This window comes from Pogona vitticeps, chromosome 1, assembly GCF_051106095.1.
Source record: "Pogona vitticeps strain Pit_001003342236 chromosome 1, PviZW2.1, whole genome shotgun sequence".
Classification (NCBI taxonomy): Eukaryota; Metazoa; Chordata; class Lepidosauria; order Squamata; family Agamidae; genus Pogona; species Pogona vitticeps.
Genome location: NC_135783.1, coordinates 312,971,954 through 312,997,900, shown reverse-complemented (window position 1 = coordinate 312,997,900; position 25,947 = coordinate 312,971,954). Strand labels below are relative to the sequence as shown.

The 25,947-nt window shown below is 38.5% G+C and overlaps 2 protein-coding genes across 24 annotated transcripts in view; one reads left to right on the top strand and one right to left on the bottom strand.

Moving 5' to 3' along the window:
* The window catches only part of HECTD1 (HECT domain E3 ubiquitin protein ligase 1), an 89,771-nt gene extending 68,541 nt beyond the window's left edge, over positions 1–21,230 (top strand). For 8 of the 14 annotated variants that reach the window (XM_078392108.1, XM_020788430.3, XM_078392112.1 and 5 more), the window contains exons 26-42: positions 626–847; positions 3,437–3,570; positions 3,934–4,090; positions 4,784–5,006; positions 6,218–6,272; positions 6,504–6,686; positions 7,043–7,253; positions 7,335–7,420; positions 8,489–8,616; positions 9,104–9,305; positions 9,842–9,979; positions 10,076–10,683; positions 14,739–14,817; positions 14,921–15,014; positions 15,579–15,729; positions 19,665–19,809; positions 20,248–21,230. In XM_078392108.1, coding sequence (XP_078248234.1) covers positions 626–847; positions 3,437–3,570; positions 3,934–4,090; positions 4,784–5,006; positions 6,218–6,272; positions 6,504–6,686; positions 7,043–7,253; positions 7,335–7,420; positions 8,489–8,616; positions 9,104–9,305; positions 9,842–9,979; positions 10,076–10,683; positions 14,739–14,817; positions 14,921–15,014; positions 15,579–15,729; positions 19,665–19,809; positions 20,248–20,385 — 2,954 coding nt within the window. In that variant the 3' untranslated portion in view covers positions 20,386–21,230. The remainder of the gene's footprint in view (positions 1–625; positions 848–3,436; positions 3,571–3,933; positions 4,091–4,783; positions 5,007–6,217; positions 6,273–6,503; positions 6,687–7,042; positions 7,254–7,334; positions 7,421–8,488; positions 8,617–9,103; positions 9,306–9,841; positions 9,980–10,075; positions 10,684–14,738; positions 14,818–14,920; positions 15,015–15,578; positions 15,730–19,664; positions 19,810–20,247) is intronic. The other 6 variants (XM_078392140.1, XM_078392131.1, XM_072986329.2 and 3 more) reach the window with 3 other exon arrangements.
* AP4S1 (adaptor related protein complex 4 subunit sigma 1) overlaps positions 11,117–25,947 on the bottom strand; it is a 46,540-nt gene continuing 31,709 nt past the window's right edge. For 5 of the 10 annotated variants that reach the window (XM_072986340.2, XM_072986336.2, XM_078392251.1 and 2 more), the window contains exon 5: positions 11,117–11,408. In XM_072986340.2, coding sequence (XP_072842441.1) covers positions 11,205–11,408 — 204 coding nt within the window. In that variant the 3' untranslated portion in view covers positions 11,117–11,204. Of the gene's footprint in view, positions 11,409–24,035; positions 24,408–25,947 lie in introns of those variants that run through there. The other 5 variants (XM_078392271.1, XM_020788424.3, XM_078392265.1 and 2 more) reach the window with 1 other exon arrangement.

The following is a 25,947-nucleotide window of genomic DNA, read 5'->3' as shown; positions in this document are numbered from 1 at the left end:
TTTGTTAATGTAGCTGTGCTGTACTTTTCCTATCCCATATTATCTATTATGAAAGAACAAATAATGACTGGTTGTTAGGAGTCATGAAATTTGAGTATAAGATATATGATCTGCCAGATGCAATGGCAGATCATGGTTTGTTCTGATCTATCGTCACTTAAAAAATCTTGGTTTGTAAGTAGTGACATCAGAATGAGCAAACAATGACTTGGTGTTTATATCCAAACAAACCAATTTTGGAATGTTGCTTTGTCCTTATTGTGTCCTTATTCTGCTTGTGGGTTCAGTCAGGGAGACTGAAAGAAGACATAGAAAGATCATGGTTTACATACAACTTCAGGAACATTGATTTTGTGTTTGGAGTTCAGTATAATTTAGGCATTATATTATACTCCTTGTAAAAAAATGTTGATTGCTTCATAAGAAACATGATCGTTTCTATACTTTGTTGTTCTCTTTGATGTGAAGCCCTTTCTTTCATTGTCCTGTAATTCTGCATTGATAAATACAAATAGACATAGTGACTCTTTATTTTAAAAAATATTGGCTTAGAACACAACACTCATTAATGTAAATTGTACTACTTTGGATCATTTATTTTATCTTACCATATCTTTATCTGTAGCTTCTCCTCTAATGGGTGCCCAAAGTTTTCCTAATCTGACTACAACTGGTACCACATCAACAGTGACCATGTCTACATCCAGTGTTACTAGCAGCAGCAATGTAGCTACAGCAACTACAGTTTTATCTGTTGGTCAGTCCCTTAGTAACACTCTAACTACTAGCCTAACATCAACATCTAGTGAAAGCGATACAGGTCAGGAAGCAGAATATTCTTTATATGGTAAGTTTCATTTTTAAATAAACATAAGCAGATTTCCCATTAATGATTTTCCTTTGCCAATTTTTGTTATGGATTTCTCACTTAGTAATTTCATTTACTAAAGCATATCAAAATAACTGAGCTTTTTTCCTGTTACTAGTTATATAAAGATTTGCCAGGGAAAGCTGTTAGGCCTAATGCCAGTATTAACATATATTTTAGTTTCTCACAACCTCTCTTACGTGCCATTCATTGATGATAGACTTTCTGTTGTCAAAGTACAGTAATAAACACTTTGAATTTCATAATAATTGAAGGGATATTCTAAAATGCAAACATCCATATATGTACATTTTCTAAAAATTTGTGACTAATCTTTCCAACATTATTGGAAAGCTCTTTCCAATAGATGATTTGTGGAATTTGTTCACGCCAACAACTGTGGCATAGATCCAAAGAGTGTTAAATAGAATTTACCTTTTGCAATGAGGGTCTCATTTTCTCCAAATTTGCAGTCCTTCTCACCACTCACCCCAGGTGGATTGATGGACCTTCTAGAATGTGGAAGACCTTGTATCAAAGTTTGTATGTTTCATTGTGTGAATATTACATTATTGGTAATATTCAAAATTGAAAGGCATTTACAGTTAATAATTAATTTTTCTATAGCACACTCCAAGTTTTTCAAAGTAATTCATGTGCTAAGGGATGGTATGCATAGGAAAGACAGTCATACCAGAACCATCCACTTAGAAGACTGTCCCTATGATCTTTGGGTGTCTAGGGGTTCTGCATAAATCATATTTCAGAATACAGAGAACAATGAAAGGAACCATATGGGCTTCGACAACTTAGGATAAGATTTTGACCTGAATGACTTGGGAAGATGGCAGAATATACTTCTTTCTATGTGTTAAATCCCTTGTTTGCAATACAAAGCAGAGGTAGAAGCAAAGTATTTCTCAGATTTTTTTTTTACTGTACAGATTATTTCACATTGGTGTTGTAATGCTGTTTATGCTTTAAAATAACACAATATAGCAAATTGTATTAGCATCTTTTGACTAAGTTTGCATGTTTTAAATGTTTGCAAGGTCACCTCACCCTACTGTTTTATTTTTCAAGCTACAGTAGTTTTGCATAGCTAATGTATTATTTCAATATATTAATTTCAAAGTATCTGTAAATATCTTACTGGTAGGATGCTTAGACAGATGTGCATCACATAAAACATGTATAGTAAGTTCGCTTCTTGAAGATTTTATTAAAATCATGCCAGTGCTAGAAATGAAGTAACTTTATGACAGGGATATTATACATCTACACAGTGGTTGCATGAAACTATTGTTTAAGAGAAAAGCTAATGAAATGCAAAAATAGAGTTCTTTATTTCAAGTTGGGTTTGTTTTTGTATGGATGTCACTTCTGTGTAGAGATTGCAGTTATACTGTTGCAGCAGTAAATATAAGTTTTGCATAACTTGGCATAGCTAACTGCTGTTAAGTGGTGAGCTGCCAGAACACATTTTGGTTGTGTAGCAAGGTGTGTGACTGGTCATGTGACTGAGAGATGCTTTGAGATCTTGTCAGTAAGATGCAATCAGCTACACTAAGTTACACAAGTCTCACACAATCTAGCAATCTAACAGGACTAAGGCCATGAAGTCACCTGTCTGTGTCTCTTGGGGCTTCCATCATGAGTACATGATAAATCTTACGTGCATTTTTCACATGATACTTCCGAAGGCCTGCCGGACAGTAGAGAACAGTTTCCTTCACGGATGAACACACTGGTCTTGACAGTAGTCACACAGTGGCAGGGACCCAGAGAAAGAGTGCAAGTATGGGGTTATAGGATGTTGGAGTGATAGAAGTCAAGCAAATTTTTTTCATCCTCCTGGCAGAAGCACTCTCTCCCTTTCCACCAGCCTGTTCAGTGAGGTGGAAACAGGAGAAAGGGGTGGCATAGTGATAGAAATTGAAAATAAAAAGTAGAAATCTGTCTTCAGTAGATGCTATATTTCATTAGCAGTTATAGAATTTATATGTAATGCTAGTGAAGTTTTTTGTGTGTTGTTTTCTTTTATGTGACACACACGGCTTAGATTTACATTTAGATTCTGCAGCCCTTTTGACTTCAATTTCATCTTACTCCAGTGAGCTCCATTAGTCACATAAAGTCTCTAATGTCACCATGGAAAAAATTGCTGGTGTTAAAGCAACATGTTCAGGCTTCTGAAAACATACTGAGAAAAGACATGATGTGAAATGCACATTTAAATAAATTGTGTGGGGAAGAGTAAATGAATTTGTTTTTTTTTTAATTTCCACTAGTGTGGGTTCAAAAATGGGATCAGTCCACCTGCATGTTTTACTTTAACACAACAGTTTTCCATTCCTTTTCAGGTTATTTTCTCAAGCCGTCCTCCTCTTCAGCTTTCCATTGTCATAATTTCTGAAATAGGTTCCTGTCCTGCTGCCTTGAACATTACTCTGCTACCTCTTTTTCCTGTTCTTGCTTTGTATTTATAGTCACTTCATCCTTCAACTATGTTGTTGTTTTTTAGAGAAGGAGTTCTTAGTGAGGTTTTTACTTTGTTTTTCTGTGTAGATTTTCTAGATAGCTGTCGGGCCAGTACTCTGTTGGCAGAGTTAGATGATGATGAAGATCTCCCTGAACCAGATGAAGAAGATGATGAAAATGAAGATGACAATCAAGAAGATCAGGAGTATGAGGAAGTTATGGTACAGTGTAGATCTGCTAATTTTTATAGTATTGCGTCTGTAGCTTTTCCAAGACATTCCAAAAACTTTTTGAACTTCCTAAATTTGAATGATAATCCAGTTTCCTTGTCAAATACTATATACAAACTGAATGTGGTCAGGTAGAAATCTTCTCCATGACTATAGTAGTTCGGTAAGTTGTTTTGGCAAAATAATTCTAAAGGCTTACTCCAAATAATTTGTTTCAGTTGCATGTCAAAGAATAGCAAATTTTATTTTTAATTCAGTTAGGTGAAGGGATGCCTAATATATTTTTATATATTAAATATATCTCCCTAATAGATTTAATTAATATTCCTAATTACCTGTGTGGGTTTTTAATAGGAAGAAGAAGAATATGAAACTAAAGGAGGCCGTAGAAGAACATGGGATGATGACTATGTTCTGAAGCGTCAATTTTCTGCTTTAGTACCTGCCTTTGATCCTAGACCTGGCCGTACTAATGTCCAACAGACAACTGACCTCGAAATTCCTCCCCCAGGTATATTTAAAACCAATTTGTAAAATATGTGGAAGCATGCACATGTTTAAACACATTACCATGTCAGAGGAATGTAAGAATGAGATTGAAGATAGAGAAGAGGCAATTTATTCCATATACTGGCAGTTGTTTTCAGAGAAGGAATCACTAGATTATTCTGTCCACCCTATAAATTTACCTCCTTGGTGGGATAGTTGCTTTGGTAATGCATTTGGATATTAAACTTGGATAAATATTAATAGGATGATTAATAAGACTGGGCAGGATAAGGGAGTAGAAACCTCAGCACATTGAACTAAATTTTCTTCCTTCCATCACAGAAGCCAGCTGCTGTGGTGGGGGAGTAAGTGTAAGAAATGCACCATTCTCCCCACTTTGCTCCATTCAGAAACCTAGGCTGTAGAGGGACACAATTAATTTTCAAATGGAAAAAGCTGGAGAAGAGGTATGCTGAGTAGAAGAAGCATCTGAGGCTGAAACAAAGGAGTTGTGAAGGAGCAGATTGGGGACTCAAGAAAAGAGAAGCTAGAACATGACACCCCACAGGAAATTTCGTAGGGTTTTGTTACTAAGAAGTTTATTTTTGTGTGACAGTAGGAAGTATGTCATACACGAAGGGTACAACAAATAAGCAACTGTAATTTATGTAAGATGATAAAAACTTATCTGTCACTAATTCACTACCAATTACAGGAACACCTCATTCAGAACTCTTGGAAGAAGTTGAATGCACACCATCACCACGTTTAGCACTTACCTTGAAAGTTACAGGCCTTGGTACATCTCGGGAAGTTGAGCTACCATTGACAAATTTCCGATCAACCATCTTCTACTATGTACAGAAATTGTTGCAGCTTTCCTGCAATGGCAGTGTGAAGTCTGATAAGCTTAGGCGGATTTGGGAACCAACATACACGTAAGAGTTCCAAAATTTGATCAAGATTTTGAGTCAGTTGAAGTCTGTAATCTTGTATGCTGTTACTGGAGAGTAAGCAATACGTAAAGGTAAAGGTTCCCCTTGTCCAGTCGTGTCCGATTCTAGGGCGCGGTGCTCATCCCCATCTCCAAGCCATAGAACCAGTGTTTGTCTGTAGATAGTTTCCGTGGTCACGTGACCAGCATGACTAGACACGGAACGCCGTTACCTTCTCACCATGGTGGTACCTATTTATCTACTCGCATTTACATGCTTTCAAACTGCTAGGTTGGCAGGAGCTGGAACAAGCGACGGGAACTCACTCCGTCGCGTGGATTAGATCTTACGACTGCTGGTCTTTTGACCTTGCAGCACAGAGGCTTCTGCGGTTTAACCCGCAACGCCACCACGTCCCGAGTAAGCAATTCTAGACATTATTTTTGAGTAAAGATGTCTCTGAATAGCTATGTCTGGGGAAGTGGACTTGACTTACAGAAGCTCACATTAAAATATAGCAATTAGTCCTTAAGGTGCCACAACAAATTTTTTGCCTCTTGTTTTTTCTTTTGTTTTTTTTTCCCTCTCTCTTTTTGTCTGATAAGGCTTACTGTCTAAGATAAACTACTTAAAAATTGGATCAACACTCTTGCAAGCAGTCTGAGCACTTCTGCTTTACCATTTCTGTCCAGTTATAAAAGAAAGACTGAAGTCTCAGGGTGTCTTTCATAATTGGATCTATTGAATGTTTCAAGTTCCTTTTGGTCTTTTACCATTTCTGTACCTACTGAATGATAATTGTACAGTAGCAGTGTTTAGATACATATAGCCTTGCTTTAGTCCTTCAGCTCATCTCTAATTATTATTGTTCTTAAATTGTGTCCTGCCTTTTGGAAAACATGTGCCCTCATTACCAAAATTATACTTGGCCCTAAATTATTGTATAATCCAAAATGTATTCATTGTTTTTACAATTTCTGTAATTTAGTGACAAGTTCCAAGAATTTCTGAATCAGCAACTGAATTGGTGGAACGCCAACCCTTGCAGGTCTTGTATGGTAAAACAACAAAAGGTTCAGAATCAAAGTTAGCATGTAGAGTGCTAGCAGAAAATAATCCAGATACTGTATGTCCGAAGAGCCATGCTTTATACCTTATTTTGCTGTGGGAAGCTCATTAAAAGACATATGTAACCCTGATTTTTCTGATTTTAGAATTGTATACAGAGAAATGAAAGACTCTGATAAAGAAAAGGAGAATGGGAAAATGGTGAGATTAATTTAAGCACTTTGATATTACATGGATGTAGCATATTTCTGTGCATTTTGGGCACTTTAAAAATGGCAGCTTGGGAGAAAAATTGCACTAATTTGGTTCTTTTACGGAATATGATAAAGAATGTTTGTGAATGCATGTTCCTAAAGAAATGTGTGTAGTGCATGTGAAAACTTTCAAACTTTACAATCAGGAAGAACCAATATTTGGTGGTTCCTGTTGTAGGGTTGCTGGTCAATAGAGCATGTGGAACAGTACCTTGGCACTGATGAATTACCAAAGAATGACTTGATAACCTACCTTCAGAAGAATGCGGATTCAGCCTTTCTGCGCCACTGGAAATTAACCGGCACTAATAAAAGCATTAGGAAAAACAGAAATTGTTCCCAGCTTATAGCTGCATACAAGGTATATGTCCGCATCTAAAAGTATTGGTTTGGGGAACGTGTATATTTCGGGAGGGTGGGGTTGTTGTTTTATGTTTGTTTGTTTTTGGTTTTGGCATCATGCTAGATTAGTAGAATTGCTCTCTTAGTAAAATGTTTATATGCTGCTCTCATGTTTAGCTTTTTACCAGCTCCATTTTTTTCTTATATTCTTGAATAGGCACACTAATGTCTTATTAACATAGTGCCTAACAAAATTGTAAGTGCTGAATAGAATGCATTGCATAAAATACATTCACATTTTCTCTCCCTGAAACTAACCATGTTACAATTCTAATAAAAATTTAGTATGTACTTAATTTCTTATCATTTATACAGGATTTCTGTGAGCATGGATCAAAGTCTAGTTTGAGCCAAGGAACTATTTCCACACTTCCAACCTCAGACATTCTTAGTTCAACAAAAGAACAGCCTCAAGCCAAAGCTGGAAGTGGGCAGAATTCCTGTGGAGTAGAAGATGTCCTACAGTTGCTCCGTATTTTGTATATTGTTGCAAGTGATCCTTATGCTATTCGAACATCTCAAGAAGGTAAGCAGAGTACACCAAATTTTTCCTTTAAAAGTTCTCTTAAGGGAGACATGTAATGACTGTTTCTGTTAATAATTTCAGATGGAGATGAACAGCTTCAGTTTAATTTTCCACCAGATGAATTCACAAGCAAAAAAATCACTACAAAAATTCTTCAACAGATTGAGGTAATTTATATCTCTTTTGAGATAATGTTTCATGTGTTTTGGCTTTATGCTACTGAAGATAGTCTAAAACACTAAACGGTCTCAGGGACTTATGAAAGCTACTGTGCTCCTTTACTTGCAATATTTTGTTTGCATATACAGGTAAGATTTTGTGTGTGTGTGTGTGTGTGTGTGTGTGTGTGTGTGTGTGTGTGTGAGAGAGAGAGAGAGAGAGAGAGAGAGAGAGAGAGAGAGAGAGAGAGAGAGAGACTAAATGGTCCCATGTCCCTTCACAGACTAGTTTTGAAGCTTCTGGAGTTTCAAAAGAGTACTGCAATGTGGCCTGATAGGCTGTTTTTCCGTGGTGGTGGTGGTGGTGGTGGTGGTATGTCCAAAGCCAAGTGGATAGATATATGGGGTTAATCATACAGTTCTTTGGATTGCAGCTTTAATCTTGAATGTTGAATGTTTGTGGAAAGAAATCACTGATGTGCTTGAATGGCTTAAATTGTCTGTAAAGTCTTGTAAGTCTTGATTTAAATATTGATTTAATGTTTTGTTTATTTTGAATGAGACAATTTGAAAAATCATGAGAGTCAGTATTGAGTAAGATTTAAGTATGCCACTAGAGAACTCTGTCTGAGAGACAGAGTGTGCCACCAGAGAACTCTTAGGTGCAGAGCCAGGGGCTGGGAGAATTAGAGTGTAGGACTAGATCTGCAAGGACTAGATCCAACTCTTGACTCGGCCATATAGGTCACTGAATAGCATTAGGCCAATCCTCTTGTCTCAACCTAACCTGTCTCAGAATTTTTTTTGAGGGAAAGATCAGGATAAGTGTGGGAGGAAGGAAGGACATAAAAATGTAATAGACACAATTTGTATAATAGTACAAAATAAAAAATTAAACATCTGAGAAAGTGTATCTTGATTTAGCATTTCAGTTTAATCATGGCAGTTATGCTCCCAAAATCTGTCATGATATAATGGGTGTGTGAGGAAATGCAAGGATATTATTGAAAATCTGTTTATCCATCATGCATTTTGTTCAATTTTTATCCTTTAAATGACTTGTATATTCAATTACAGGAACCATTGGCACTAGCGAGTGGAGCTTTGCCAGACTGGTGTGAACAAATAACTAGCAAATGCCCTTTCTTAATTCCATTTGAAACTAGGCAACTATATTTCACATGCACAGCATTTGGGGCATCAAGGTAAGAAATTGATAAATAAGAAATTGCTCATATGGGATAACTTCAGTGTGTTGAAGTTCTTTACCATCAGCATTAACAATATATCAATGCTGAGAGTCTCTGAAAAATGACCGAAGTTGCTTTTCTCTTGCAAGGGGGGAAAAGCAGAAGTAGCAAAATCTTCCAGAAGTATCAGTACTTTCTCAAACTTTGCAGTGCCCCAAGCTTAATGATACCTTTCTCTTGTGTATATTCTATGTCAGTTGGGTAGCATAAGCAATGGTACTCACCCCCTGAACCTTGGAAATAGGAGAAATTATATGAAACAATTGTTGCAATATTCCCAGAAAAAAAAGTAAAAAATCCTTTGTGATTATTTTAACTATTAGATTCAGTTCTCTCATAAACTAGAGGTCATTGGTCTCTAGTCTACCTTTCCTCCCACTTGCTTTGCAGGTTTCGCTCTCTTAGAATCAACTGTTGAATCTGTATTTGTTCCCATTACCAGAGCAATAGTTTGGCTACAAAATAGACGTGAGGCCACTGTTGAGCGGACACGCACTACAAGCACTGTGCGAAGAGATGATCCTGGAGAATTCAGAGTTGGGCGGCTTAAACATGAAAGAGTAAAAGTTCCACGTGGTGAATCTTTGATGGAGTGGGCAGAAAATGTCATGCAGATTCATGCAGACAGAAAGTCAGTACTAGAGGTAAATTATCCCCCATGCTTTCTTAAGGAAAAAAATTCATACTAACTACCATTCAGACTTCCCATATACAGAATTGTTTTCCACTGGAATCACTTAGTGGAAGAAGGGAGAGAAATGATGTTTTCTTGCACTCTCTTGTGCACTCTGGAAAGCTCTTCCAGGGGCCAGGTGGGATGAAATGGGCAGTGGCATTGAGAGGGGCTAAATGGGAAACTGCAATCCATGCACACACAATTTCCAGCAGAACACTGTGCTGCTGTTCTGATCTGCAGATGGAAGGCCATGCATTTGTTAAAGGGCAACTCTTAATCCAGTCTGGCTGAGTCTTTTGAGAGGCTAGTGACATGGGGGAGGAGAGTGCAATTCAAGTTAATACCAGTAACCAAAATTAGTTGTTAGTCCAACTGGAATAGATCCATTAACTTAACAAAACTTAAGTAATAGTTGATGTTCCTGGTTCCCATTGATTAAGCACGCCTACTCTTGTTGGGACCAACAGTTGAATTTAGGCCCATGTTTTGGTTTCTGTTTTCCAGGTAGAGTTTTTGGGAGAAGAAGGAACTGGATTGGGTCCCACTTTAGAATTCTATGCACTGGTGGCAGCAGAATTCCAGCGGACAGAACTAGGAGCGTGGCTTTGTGATGATGATTTTCCAGATGATGAATCACGTCAGGTATATTTTGCTTTTGTACTTAGTAGAACAAGGAAGGTAGTGGTGTATATATCTTCCAATACCTAACATTTTTCTCCGTTTTGTTTTTAAAAATAGGTCGATATAGGTGGTGGATTAAAACCTCCAGGATATTATGTACAGAGATCCTGTGGGCTCTTCACAGCACCATTCCCACAGGATAGTGATGAACTTGAAAGAATAACCAAACTGTTTCACTTCCTGGGGATTTTCTTAGCCAAATGCATCCAAGACAATAGACTAGTAGACTTGCCCATTTCTAAGCCTTTCTTTAAACTCATGTGCATGGGAGACATTAAAAGTAACATGAGTAAATTGATTTATGAATCCCGGGGTGACAGAGACTTGCATTGCACAGAAAGTCAGTCAGAGGCCTCTACAGAAGAAGGTCATGACTCTCTCTCAGTAGGAAGTTTTGAAGAAGATTCTAAATCTGAATTCATCCTTGATCCTCCCAAACCTAAACCTCCAGCATGGTTCAATGGGATCTTAACGTGGGAGGATTTTGAGTTGGTAAACCCTCACAGAGCAAGATTTTTGAAAGAAATTAAGGATCTTGCCATTAAAAGACGTCAAATCCTAAGCAACAAAAGCCTTTCAGAAGATGAAAAGAATACCAAACTGCAAGAACTAATGATGAAGAATCCATCAGGATCAGGGCCCCCACTTAGTATAGAAGATTTAGGGTAAGTTGATTATTTGGTTACTGTTTGCACATGCCTCAGCCTTCTTGTGTGTAAGAAATTAGTATGTAACACTTAGACAAAGAAAATATTAATGTAAACATTCAGGTTGTTGTATTTATTCATTTATTGTGTGCTTCTGTATAAACCCCATGAGATAATTTCTACAGGAACACAGAAAGCTGTCTTACAGTGACTCAGACCATAGGTCTGTCATCTTATCTACACTGACTGACAGCTGAGTTTTAGATAGGATACTGGATATGTGAGAGATAGGCAGAGTATGTGCTGTTGCACTGAACTCCAACTGTGTACTCTTTGAACAGGTAGCAAGAAATAGCATGTACTGCAGACTTTCTTCAGTATAAAAGGATTGGAATTCAGTTCTGCTCTGTGAACCTGCAGTCAGACAGCCATATTACAGACAAGGAAAACATTCAGTAAAAATTATAAATGATTTAATGCTCTATTAGACAGGGAAATAGCACACATTTTGGACTGCTTGTAGCATGATTTCCCAGCAGTCACACAACATACAGGTGATCTTGAACCAGTTTGACTGGAACTTTTTGGTCCAGTGGCTGGGCTTCTCTTTTTGGGGGGCTGAGCTGGAATGATTCCCACACAGATGGAAGGGTCATTTTAAAGGAGATCATTCCAAGCAAAGCACCCAATTTTATTGTCTTTGAATTGCAGGGCCATCCTTGTAATTCAGCATAATTTGTTATCTGTAGAAAGGGGGGGGGACAAAAAGCAATGATTTTTTTAAAATTAATTTGATTTAAACCATGATATAAACAAATTAATTAATTAATTCAAACAGTCAAAAATCCAATTTTAAAAAATTTGAATTGTGATTTAATTAAACCCACCCTGTTAGAAATGATTCTCAAAAGGGCAAACACAGTACACAGAAGAAGAATGCTTATTGGATGGCAGTGTTGAGGAGAGACTAGAAATATTTTAAATTACATATTATACAGTATCTGAAAAATATTCATGGGGATTGGAGCCATGCCTACTGATAATTATAATATATGAGTGCTTACATGTTCAGGAGGAAACACATTGGCTATGGTCATAGAGAAGCAATTGTTGCTTACATGTTCAGGATAGTGGTTAAATGAAATTTTCACTAATTATATTTAAATTTCTGCAGCAGGCAAAAACCTTTTTATTCAGACTGAAAATTAAGTGCCTCAGACTACAAGATTTGTATTTGTATTTTTAATTAAATATTGTTAAGTGTTTTAATTAGTTTTAATTTTAGAATGGATTTAATTTTAAAATTTGTAATTCCATCGTACTTTAAATATCTGTTGTTTGTGACTGTTCTTGAACTATCTTAAGTTCCAGTTCTATGAGAAAATCATACATAGAACACACACAGAGATATGGTCATGTGAAAAAGAAAGTACATACTTCTATGGTTTACATATCAAGACATACCGGTAATAAAAATAATCTGGTCCTTAGCAGGTTTGAAAATCAGGTAAATACAACCTCAGATGTAGAACACGTGACATATTACACTGTGCCACTATTTATTTATCAAACATAAAGCTAAAATGTAGAAGCCATGAGTGAAAAACTAAGTACACCCTTGCTGCTTCCCTAGGTATTAAGAAGCTAAGTAGCAGCCAGGTGCTGCTAACCAAAAGCCCTTGAGTAATTAATCATTAGCAAGTGTGACCACCTGTTTTAGCAGTTTGTTGATCTGGAACATTCAGGTGTGTCTTAACACAAGGACAAAGGAGGAAACACATCAGCAATAATCGTACAGGAGCAATTGTTGCTGCCCATCAATCTGAAAAGCTTTGTGCCATTTCCAAACAATTTAAAGTCCATCATTCTACCGTGAGGAAGATTATTCACAAGTGGAAAACATTTAAGACAGTTGCCAATGTTCCCAGGAGTGGACATCCAAGCCAATTCACCCCAAGGTCAGACTGTGCAATACTCAGAGGAATTGCAAAAAAGCACGCGCACGCGCACACGCACACACACACACACACAAACACACAAACACAAGAGTTACATCTCAGACTCTACAGGCCTCAGTTAGTGTGTTAAAGCTCATGACAGTACAATTTACACCCCTCCAAAAAAGACTGAACACATATGGTTTGTTTGGAAGGGTTGCAAGAAGAAAGCCTCTTCTCTTTAAAAAGAACATGGCAGCATGACTTATATTTGCAAAGTTGCATCTGGACAAACCACAAACCTTCTGGAACAATGTCCTTTGGATAGATGAGACTAGAGTGGAGATGTCTGGTGATAATGCACAGTACCAAGTTTGGCAAACACCAAACACAGTATATCAGCACAAAACCACCAGCTGTCAAGCACAATGATGGAGGGGTAGTGATTTGGGCTTGTTTTGCTAGTCACGGGACCTGGCCACCTTGCAGTTATTGAGTTGACCATGAACTCCTCTGTATACTAAAATATTCTAGAATCAAATGTGAGGCCATCTTTCCGACAGCTAAAGCTTGGCTGAAATTGGGTAATGGAACAGGACAATGATCTCAAGCACACCAGCAAATCTACAACAGAATGGCTGAAAAAGAGAAGAATCAAAGTGTTGCAACGGCCCCATCAAAGTTGTGACCTCAACCGGATTGAATACTGTGATGGGACCTTACAAGAGCTATGTATAAACAAATGCCTAAACCTCAATGAACTGAAGCAACATTATAAAGAGGAGTGGGCCAAAATTCTCCCACAACAGTGTGAGAAACTGACAAAGTCATACGAACGATTACTTTAAGTTATTGCTGCTGAAGGTGGTTGTACAAGTTATTGAATCATAGGGTGTACTTGGTTTTTCATAAATAGTTTCTCTATTTTGGCTTTATTTCTGTAAAATAAATCATGGCACGCTGTAATGTGTTGTTGTTCATCTGATGTTGCATTTACCTAATTTCCAGACCTGCTAAGCACTAGATGAATTTTATTATATCTTCATAGGTAAAAACATAGAATACAAAGGTGTATTTTCTTTTTCACATTACGATGGATGGATGGATGGGTGGGTGGGTGGATGGCGAGTGTTGCAGCCAAATTTGTTTTATTCATAGACTAGTAACAAAAAATTCATAAGGGAACAACCACAACTCCGAACTCCCTTACTTCTTATTCAGTGTGAAAATTTATTCCCAAGATTTATACATGTATGGATTCCAGGCATAAATAGATGCACAGCATATAGGATAAAGACTAAGGAAGCATGTTTTAATTGTTTGGAATATGAACTTGGGCAAATGAGAGCTAGAATTTAGGGGTAAGATCATGGTCTGTTCATGATCCCCTTAGAGCAGACCTGGGCAAAGTGCGGCCCAAGGGCCACATACGGCCTGCAAGCCGCTCCTGTCCAGCCCGTGGACAGTTATGAACATCAAAACCATTTATGGCTTTTTGTTTAAAGTTGATCAGTTGCTTATCTTTAATGTATCACAAAAAACCTCTTTAATATTTGTGAAGACTAACAAGTTTAAAATAAAAACAATTGTAACATCACTATTTCATTTTACTTTTAAGTAAAGTTGGTTTGGCCCCCGAACACAATTCAGAAATTAATTGCCTACTCTTGCCTTGGAGGAAGCAGCCTCTGGGCATATTTTGCACACATGTAAGGACTGATTCAGGATGATGATGGGTGAAGAAAGCAAATTGAAATAAATTATTCTCTTTTATTGTTCTCTTGATGTCACCCAGTGAAAATGACTCACCTGGTTAAATACTGAGTTTGAAGAATTAACCAAATTAAAAGTTTTATCATATGGATAGATCCAGAGGCAATATGCCTCATGAGATCTGATTAGATACATGTATGGGCAGTAACATTCTTTCAGAACTCATGGATGTTACCAAACATGTTTTGTGTAATTGAGAAATCTCTGAAAAAGTTTGAGTTTGTCAACATGGAGGCTGTGTTTGCTTTTTGCTTCAAACAGTTTCGCTCCTGCAAATGAATTACTAGCTGTGGCTTTTTCAACTTGTCTTCTAAAAATCTGTGGTTTCCATTGTTTCTACTGATGCTTTCTCTTGTCTTGCAGCCTTAATTTCCAGTTTTGCCCTTCATCTAGAGTGTATGGCTTTACAGCTGTGGACCTCAAGCCTGGTGGTGAAGATGAGGTAGAAAAACAATTCTAGAAGTTCGATTTTTAAAAAGAAATTTTGTAACTTCTGTGTTATGATATGGACACTCTCTGACCATTTACAAACATTTTTGTTATAGTTGGTAACTATGGATAATGCAGAGGAATATGTGGATTTGATGTTTGACTTCTGCATGCACACTGGCATACAGAAGCAGATGGATGCTTTTAGAGGTATGTAACTGACTATTTGAAGGTGGCTAATTCTCTGCTTCAGAAGAAATGACCAACAGTTTGTACTATCAGTTTGGGAAAAGATGTTTTTCAAACATTTCATAGGCAGTCTGTGTATTTCAGCTGCTGTATTTGTGTAGGCAAGATTAATTTCAACTCTGCTTCTCTGAATTTTCTATGAATATATGAACAGTATATTCACTGCATTTGTGTCCCTTCCTCCTCTTTGGAGGTAATTCCATCTCAGACCTGTTCATTCTTGTTGAGTGATGGGAAATGCCTTCCTTCTCCTGTTTTGTTGTCTGGGGTGCATGTATGGCTATGCCATTAATTATTTGAGTTAGCCAGTGTTGCTAGTTACATTGTGATTCTTCCATTTCTACTGGAAATTTGTGAGGTATTTTACTTTGGAACTGGTGTCCTGCAGGAATCCCATATGGAGGGGAGAAAGTGGAGAAGGGAATGTAGGAAAAGTAACTAATAACACAATGCTTTTTTCCTATTAACTATTTTAAATGATATATTAACTTGCATTTCCAATGTTTTATCTTTTTATATTTAAAGATGGTTTCAACAGAGTCTTTCCAATGGAAAAGCTGAGTTCTTTTAGCCACGAAGAAGTTCAGATGATTCTTTGTGGAAATCAGTCACCATCCTGGGCAGCTGAAGATATAATAAACTACACTGAACCTAAGCTTGGTTATACTCGGGACAGGTACTTCACCATATAGTAGGATTCTGACTCTGAAACCACGCAGGTTCCAAACAGGAACACTTCTACATGGCACTGAAGCCCAAATATTTCTTTCTAAATTGTTTAAAAAAATTTAAGAGCTGATACATAGTTGGTTAAATAATAGCCAGTACTGTGCTTCTTGTCCCAACTAGAGATAAACTCATTAACTGAGTGGGATTTACATAAGTGCTGATTTATAGAATATTGACTAGTGCTTCTTTAATTAAGTCCATTTTAAATTGTCAACTGATCAATAGTGTTCTGAAATTGCATTGTAAATGTATATCATTTATACAGGTTTCTGTATTAGATGTCATCTTTTAGTTGTTTTTAGCGATGTTTGTTTCATTACAATAGAACACTACAGTCTGGTGACACTTTTGGAATTAACTGGTTTATTTTAGCATGATTTTTTTTGGAAGAGAGTGCCTGAAGAGAAGCAGACTGAAATCTACAAAAGCTCATGCGAAAATAAATCTGTCAAATTGCAAAGGTGTTGATTATAGTTTGTTTAACACCTTATCCTAATCAACAAAGTATTTTTATATTATTTCCAATCTGAATTGCTGTGGAAAATGTGAGGAGGAAATTTAAGAAAACTGTAAGGTCCCGTCTATCGATGTGGATGTTCCAAGTGGAGTAAAAAAGCTAGGACAGAGGTACATAGATGGGGATGCTCATAGATGCAAAAGACACTCATCATCACAGTGGTATTCTGTTTCTGTGTTGCTTGCCCTGAAATCCTCAGATTTTCATATACTAGTGCCTTTCCAGTGGGTGGCAGGCTTGTGTACTGCTTCATTCTGTAAAGTTTTCCCACATTGACAGTTACAGTGGCATGTCCATTTGGTAAGATCTCAGGCATTATTATTCAGAAGTATTTGACTATTTTGATACATCAAATAAACCAAGAACTTGAAGTGGTCCCCCCCCCCCCAACAGTTAGGATCACCATTTAGGGTGTGAATGAAAAAAGGGGTAAATACAAGGAAACTGTAAAATTGATATAATGAGACAATAATACAGTTTCCTTGTACAGTGGTGCCTCGCTTAACGAGTGCACCGTATAGCGATGTTTCCGTATAGCGATCCCTTTTTCGGGATCGCTATACGGAAACATACCCGATCTTCGCAATGGGGAAAACCCGTATTGCGAAGATCGGGTATTGCGGCGGCCATTTTGGAGCCACCGAACAGCTGATCGGCGGTTCCAAAATGGCCGCCGGAAGCCCGGAAATGGCTGCCGGCAGCCGTTTTCGCGCCCTGCCCTCGCTTAGCGAAGGCGCGAAAATGGCTGCCGGCACCTGGAATCCTCGCTGAACGGGTAAGTAACGAAGGTATTGGAACGCATTAAACAAAGTTTAATGCGTTCCAATACCTTTCCCCTACCTGTTTAGCGATGATTCCGTATAGCGAGGGTTAATCCGGAACGGATTAACCTCGCTATACGGGGCACCACTGTATTTACCCCTTTTTTCATTCACACCCTAAATGGTGATCCTAACCTTTTTAAGCCGCCCCGAGTAGACACTGTCTAGAGGGGTGGGGTAAAAATCAAATAAATAAAATAAAATAAACTGTTGGGTCGGACCACTTCAAGTTCTTGGTTTATTTGATGTATTAAAATAGGTGGTGTGTATTTGGTTTTCTGCTTTAAAAATTTATAGTTTATATTTTTTTGTTATGAGAATAAAATAACCCATTTCAGTGTGGATTTTTAAAAAAAACTAATGAAGATGTTTAGATGTTTTTATTTTTATTTTAAAAATTACCCTACATTTTTCCTTAAATGGACCCAAGCAAGCACATTATTATTAATTTCATTCATTACATTTATACCCCACCCATCTGGTGCTGAGGCACTACTCTGGGTGACTAAAGTTTATTTCTTACAAAAGATTTTGGTGCGACAAAACAAAAGACCCTAGTCAGGCATTTTTCCTGTATCTCTGCAGAAATAAATGGGTGGTAGGGATGGGGACACAAATATAAGCCTTGAACCCTACATCCCTGCCAGTCCAGGAAATCTTTCAAATCTTGACACGGTCAATGCTCAGGTCTGCAGAGAACCTATTAATTCGTTCAGGTGAAGGAGCTTTGCAGGCTTCTTTTGAGACCTTCCGTTTAAACACAAGTATAGCCCTGCATGATGTGGCAAAGGTGATGAAATTTTGTTGTTCTGCAAACAGAAAAATGTGAGGTGAGTCAAAATTAACTTGGAATGTTCTAGACTAGGGTTCTCAAAACGTTTGACCGTGAGGGCCACATTGGATACTTTCAGCATCTTTGAGGGCCGAAGGAATAGGAATGTGTATGCACGTGGATGCCTGCCCGCACACATGCCCCACCCCCGCACAAGCATGGGTTGAAGGGAATGGGCCAGATAAAACTGCAAGGTGGGCTGGATGTGACCCGCAGGCAGTAGTTTGGAGATCCCTGTTCTAGACTTACAAACTAAATAGCATGTTGGATCCTGGTTTGGGCACATGCAGTTGGGCTAGCAGAGGCAGGCTTCCCAACCTCTGACAGCTTATACTTCCAGCCTTCTGAAGGTGTCACAAAGAGGGTCAGGAGACCTTGCTGTGGTGTGGAGCACTTTCCCAAGAGCACAGATTTGAAAATGCTCCTCTTTCCACCCAGCCTCCCATATCATAGCCCCACACTATTCATCAGGAATTTGCTGAACAATCAAAGTTCAAAAACCATTGTAGCCTTTTCATAGTGCTGGAGTGAATGGAAAAGACTCAGTTCTGCCAGCACAGTAAGCATATCTAAACCTAGATATAAGTGATTCGTGCTTGTGTTATGTAGGGGCTTAAATATCAGTTTTCTGTCTTACATTTTGCTTAAACCTTTTGCTTATGTCAGAGTTCTGTAGAAAGAAGCCAATTCAATTTATCTGGTGAAAGTTGGTAAATGTAGTTCAGAGGTCCAGTGCTGAAACATTTAGATGTATATCATTACTGTTCAAAGGAAATCCTGCAACCAATTCAGTCCATAAACCATGTTTTTTTCTTCTCAGTTAATTCATATCTGGAAATATGCACAATTGCTTTATTATACTTTACAGCATGCTTTAGCAGTTCCCTGTATGGGCTGTGGTGCAGAATTGCCCTTAGGACTTGGTAGATTCCACATATGAACTATCTTGTGTGATTTGATGCCTGCATGAGTATAAGTCAGTCATGGCCATTTTCTACATCTTACATGCAAAGGATTTGGTTAGATAAAATATTCTGGGACAGTAAGCAGGTACTTGCAGAATCTGTAGCTGATCCCATTTTTCTCTCCCCTCCTGGCAGAGTTGTTGCATTCAAATTCTCTGTTTTGACTTTGGCAAATCAGAAGGCAGTATGCTATATTCATAACAGTGCTGGAAGTAAGGAGGAAGGTGCTTGTTTGGGAGCACACAGGCAAAGAATAAATAAACTTTTAGGCCAGTAAAGCAGAGCAGATGGGAAGGAATTTTGTGTTTATGTACGAATTCTGCTATGTTGTGTTTGGCAGATAAAAAATAATAATTTCTGCTCTGCATAGAAATAAAGTAAAACCTGTTTTTTAGATTTCAGTGATACTGGGTGACAAAGATCAGTAATTTGGGAGTTTGGTTGCAGCAGAAAATCAAGCACGAAAGAATATGCTAAACTCATTTGCTTGCACAATTGGATCTTAGTTCATAATAGAAGATCTGTGCAAAAGAATGATGTTGTAAGCTCTTTGTGTACCATCGGAATGGTTAAATGTCACACCATCATAAGGCTGAGATGTGGCTAGCCAAGGGAATGTAGCAAATAGTTACCTTTTGACATTTTGGTAAGGCTACTAATGTGTATATTTAACATATGAACATTTCTAAACTTTTGGTTTAAATTAAATATCTGGTTGACTTGCATTTATTCTGTTTTGTGTTTTAGCCCTGGATTTTTGAGGTTTGTAAGAGTTTTGTGCGGCATGTCTTCAGATGAAAGAAAAGCATTCCTACAATTTACAACCGGCTGTTCAACACTTCCCCCAGGAGGTCTGGCTAACTTACATCCCCGTCTCACAGTTGTACGCAAGGTACAAGCATTTCCTAAGTTCTTGCAAACAAAACCTGCCAATATTTCTTAAATGTAGGCATTGTATGAGGTTTTTCCTTTTTAGAGGGTTCATTTTGATTGATCCAGACAGCTGTTTGTATGCCAGAAAGCAACAGTCAAGCCCTGCTTAGTAGATATTTTCATAGACTGTGTTTTTGTTAATAGTTGGGGCCACATGCTGGGCAACCTGCTTGAGCACATAAAGAGTATTTTAACAGAACATGTTCCACACAAGTATTGCAACAGCTTTCACAGCATGCAAGTCACCATGTGTTACAGCTGTGGTTATTTGTGACTGAAGCACGCGTTTGCTGATTAGCAAGTGTAAGGGGTTGATTTGTTGTGAATGTTAAATGGAACCATGTTCTACACTCAGTTCTCTTTTTTAAAGTGCATTGTGGGATTTTTTTTCCCACAGGTTGATGCTACAGATGCAAGCTATCCGTCTGTGAATACCTGTGTGCATTACCTTAAGTTGCCTGAGTATTCTTCTGAAGAGATTATGCGAGAGCGCCTGCTAGCTGCTACCATGGAGAAAGGCTTTCACCTCAACTGAACTGATGAATGTGACATGGGATATCAGATTGGTTTTGCATTCATAACTAGTGAAGCCTCTTGTGTTGTATGTGCAGAAAAAAAAATACAATCTCCACACTGTGCTCTAATGAGACTTGCCTTTTCCCTCCTGCCCATGAGGCTTTGGAAACACATGGAGTAATTTTGTTAGCTGCTAATGATAAAAGAAATCCCAATGAATTACACAGCCAGCAAGAAAAAGGCAAAAATACTGTGTGGATGCTTCCAAGGGCTTGTGCAACCAGAAGCTGAAGCAAATGTTTGACTGTTCCAAAGAGCAGCTCTGCAGATTTTCAGTGTTCACCTACAAGATTTCTAACAGTGTATTTGTGTAAAGTTTAGCAATTAATACCCTGTACCACTACAGTTGCCATCACTGATCCCTGTTTTGCTGGCTTTAAGCTGACTGGTCAGAAACCTGCTTCTTTAACTTAGTCTTTGGGCATCCCAAGCTTCCTTTCCTTTCTTTAACGGTGCCTGCACTATGGGAGTAAGCTAGTGTTTGCGGGGGAGGATAGGTTTGCATATAATCATGCACAAACTTTTATTATTTCAAGTGGGAATAAGTTTTGGTTTCTAAATGCCCTGCTATAAAGATCAAATCCTTAAATGTGTGTACGTGTGCGTGTGTGCAGCTCAACAATAACGCTTTTTAAAGACACTGTTCCCTGGTGCAAGGCACACTTCACAGCAAGTTCTACTTTTGGTTGTACTTTCTTTGTATATTAAAATGTTTATTTAACTTGTTGCAGTTTGAAATTGAAAAAAAGGATTTCCAATGTGTATGCTCAACAATAATCATTAAAAAGTTTGCAGCTTACAAAACCTTTTGTTCATGATTTGACTAGTTGCTTTGCCATGTTGTAGGACAGAGTGGTGCTTTCAGTTTTTTTATACTAGATGAAATCTTCAAAATATCTTTCACTAACACAATCCACAGGTAAATTGCACTGTTTCACTACTTACACATTTCAGTAGCAAGCAACAGTACATCACAAATCATTTCATATTTTGGTGGCATCACAGCGTGGGCAAAAGTCAGTAAACTATCAATGCTTGTGCCTTTAAAAGCAATGAGGTAAACTGGCAAAGGCCTGTAACAAGAGGTTTTTGATAAGAGTTTTCTGCTGGCTGAATGTGCAAGGTGACAATCTTTGCTAATCTCCCCTATACTTAAATCCCTTACGTCAGTGGTCCCCAACCGTTTTGGGACCGTGGACGGGTTGAGGTGCGTGGGCTCCGTGCACGGGGGGGTATGCCCATGCTCGCGGGGGACGTGTCATCCCTGCGAGCATGACACGCCCACCGTGCGTGCAGGGGGGGGTGGCGATCCATCTCCGCAGCCCAGTTCCAGGAAGCCCATGGACCGGCACCAGGGGCTGGGGACCCCTGCCTCGCGTTACTCATGAATTTGCCCTACTGAGCTTGGGAATCCATCAGCAGAAGAGGAAATCAGCAAAAGCCGATTCAGAGGGACCATTTTGAGCAGGACACTAAATAGAATTGTTCCCATTAAAAGAAAGCTGAATCTCCCTGGATTCTCTTGAAGAGAGAAACGGGGAGAGAATGCCTCCTTGCTTTTACATCTACTGTAAAAAACAATGAAGGAGAAGCAATTACATCCATTGACAGTGTCAAAAGTTTTAAGATCTATCTGTTGAGTCTCAGGAGCCAGTTTTCCCTTCGTTGTTGAATGTAGGTTACAGGGTGTCTTCAGCTTCAGTGCCTAAGTTTTATAATTTGACCTGTCTGAAATACCTGTGGGTTTATTAGGTTCCACTGAAGTACAAGAATATGTACTCTCCTGAATTAGACTAAAAACCTCTCTATGCCAGCATTTTCTTTGCACAGTGATCAAATGGATGTTTCTGCAGAGATCACAAGCAGTATAAACACATTAGCAAACACTGGTTCCTCTCTTTAGCAACTGTTAGTGAAAGACCTGTGTACTTCTTGCTCCACTATAGCCAACATGACTGGTTGTTGAGGTGAATACAGATGCAGTGCTGAAGGCAGAGAGTGAGCCATCCCCTCACATGTCTGAGGCAGGAGGAAAGGAAAAGGCAGTATCCGATGTGTCACGTGGGGTAGAAAGTCTGTGGATAGATGAGTGACAGAGAAAAAAAGAGGGGCAGAGCTAAAAGAAAGGGGGAGGAAAGTGGATGTTTTTCCTAATAGAGGAATTGAATTTAGGTGTGGGAGATACAAAAAATAGTAGTAGTCTGGGAGGAAAAGAGAAGGGAAGGAGGACCTCAGGTCTTCAAGGTGCCAGGAAAAGAGGAATTAGGAAAAGAAAGAAGAAGCACGGGTGAGAGAAGAGAAAATGCCTCAGGAATGGGAATATAAGTAGGACTGGACCCGTTAGAATGGATTGTTTCACTATTTCACCACGGGCAAGGTCCCTCGAAGAAGGTAATCCGTCTGGAGTCGGGACCATCTGTGCGGTGAGGAGTGCTCCCCTGAGGAAGCCAACCAGCCAGGAACGTTTTGGGCTGGCTCCATGCTGAAGGAATAAAGTTCGAACATTGGACTAACGTCATGGACTGAGTTTCCATTAGAGGTTGGCCATGTTGGTCCCACAGAAGTGGCTGTTTCTCCTTTGTTAGCTGTTAATAAAGACTCAGATAAAAGAAATGTAATTCCTATGGTTATTCCCGCCGGAAGAGAGGAACTGCTGGGTCTTTCCACAGAACCCGATCACACTAGTATCTCCCCCCCTTAAATATTTATTTTCTCAGAAAGAAATGGGGGATATGAAATAGCAACTCTTTGCAATGTAATTCATCAGAACCCATCTTCACATGGGAAGGAGTGAATATTCCAGTTGAGATGGTAGAGAGGGTTCTAAACCATCTGGAGACCAAGAATGGGAAGGGGAGCTTAAGGTAATTGAGGGTTACCATTAGAAATTACTCATTATTTAAAAAAATTTAAAAATATAGGCAAGTCTTCCATCAATAAGTGCAACCAGTTAAGAGCTCATTGACAGTATTAACCTTTATAGCTGCCTTGTCTGTGAAACTGATACGCCTTATTTTCAAGATACATGAACTGGTGGAGACATCTTGTGTCAGCAAATGCCAGAGTCCATCTTTAATATCATTTGGTCTACTACTTAGCTTCATTAAAATTGCTTGTTAAAATTCAGAGAAAAACACCTTCAGGTCTACATATGTCAGCTCTTGTGATGAAGTCAGGGGGAAGGCTATTGACCCTCGTATTCTGACCTGATCCTGGCTACACCACTGAATGAAGTGGCTATACTGTATACACAGAGCTTCCTTCCCAAGATTGCTGGAGCATCTCTTGGAGAGAGAAGGAATTGCGTGCTTCAGTGAACACTGGGACTTCTCTGCTGATGACAAACATCATAACTTTCAGAGGGGTAGCTTTCTCCAGTGTAGCAAAAAGGCACATTTAACACTTAACAAATTTATTATGGCATAAGCTTTGGTGAGCTTCAATGCACTTCATTAGATGCAATGAATATTTCAGATGATAATTCTGCAACTTTGGCACACCTAGCTGTCTGATTTTATATCATAATTTTAAGCATGTGTGACACAATTTTGTAGCCTTTTGCCATCTAGCTACTAGTTCTGATTGTCCCACAGAAAACAAAGACATATATAGTATATAAGATTTTTCTTTCTTTCCTGGATTACAGACAACATGAATCATACAGGATACACGAAATATTTCATTACAGGTAAGTAAATATTTCACAGTGAGAGAATACAGGCTGAGCACTTGTTCACTTCAATGCTCTTTCAGCCTTAAGAAGGGAAATATTTTCAGTTCATTTACAATAGTGTCAGGGATTTGTTGTTTAGAGAATGATACATCAATACATATTTTAGTGGTACGTATGTTCTAGCCTTCAGCCATTTTGTCAAGAACAAGAAGAGGTGCAAGAATTCTGGTCTTATTGGTTTCTACAATGCAACCATTTAATACCATTTCATCCAAAATTATGTGTACTCTATCTAATTTGAACATGATCTGTATACATACCAAGTTAAGGATAATCTTATTAGTACAATCTATACAGCCACAAACCTCTAACGTGAGACTTCTACTAACTGCCAAAATTATTCTGACTCATATTTCATATACAAATACAATTACTGTATAAAAACAGGTGAATTAAAAGTGCTCTGGAAAGGAAGAAATCTAATGCATATTCTAGTCTTGCATTATTCTAGTAACTTGCATTTAGAGCCATTTTAAAGTTAGCATGCAATAACTTATTTTATGTACAGTACTTAACTGGCCTTCATATTTGCTTAACCCAGTTCATTCTTTTGGAAGTCATTAATTCATGGAGTTGCATGCCACTTCATAATATAAGGATAAGACATTTTAGTTTCCAACACACACATTTTGTCATATGATAAGCCTACAATATAGACATTTTGTCACTTTGTCATAAACAATGTCTCCATGTGTCAGCTACCTGCCCTGCTCATTTAACAAAACAAGACAGGACAAAAAGCAGTGCCTCCAAAAATGTGTTCCCCCCTTCCTCTTCCTTCCTCCCAACCAAGCTGTATATAAAATATTGGGACAACAAACAGCAGTACCCGGCCCTTTTTCAACAAAGCATGACACAGAGAAGTTGTCAGTAAAGTGGCCCCACTGAGAGGGGTCAGTTGAAATCTCATTGGGATCACATAATAAAAGTGTAAATGAAACCCTGATCCTAATCAGTATCCCAGTGTTTACCCCTCAATATAGTGGGAGTTCTCCTTGCAGTCAGAACAATTCACATAACTCACTCAAGGCAAGCTTTAAAAACCGAGCAACTGGTGCATGTGAGTTAATAAGGTTATTGCTTAAAATGCTAGAAAAAGTGCATTGGTCAAGTGGAAAGCTGCCCATTTAGGAGCTCTTCATTTCACAATGCTGTTAAACAAATTGTTGCATAGAATATTGGTGACAAGTTAAATCATTCTCATGTTACACTTCTGTTATGCGCATGTTTCTATTTTTAATAATGGTAGTGATCTGCTCTGGGTGCTGTTCAGAGAAAATCATGTCCTCCTGTACTCACAAATATTTCCACAGACCTGTTTGTCTTCAAAGCTCTCCAAAGTGGTAAGAGCTAGAAACATGAAATTTGGCACAAATACCATTGACTTCACAATGTAAATAACTGAGGAGGTTACATCTCCGAATCAGTTTCCCCCAAGCTTATTTTCTTTACTTGTCCTGAAAACCCTTCAAAATGTTAAAAGCTATAAACAGTATTTTGCATGGATGCTTCTGAGATCACCACTTAAAGTAATTGGTTATGCTGTATCTCAAAGGGGAGTCCATCAGAGGCCCAGTGCTGCCCACTAAAATTTAGTTTTTACAACTCTGCTCCTGGGCATTTGCTGGTGTCTTCTGTTAAACTGGTGCATACTGAATCAATACTGGGGTACAGAAAGAGTGAGACCAGTGTGAACGAACGTGAGGCAGGAGATAAAGAGAGAAATGGCACGGGGGTGGCAGGGAGGTGGGAGACTTAGAGGTTTTTAACTTGTGTGAACCTGAAAAA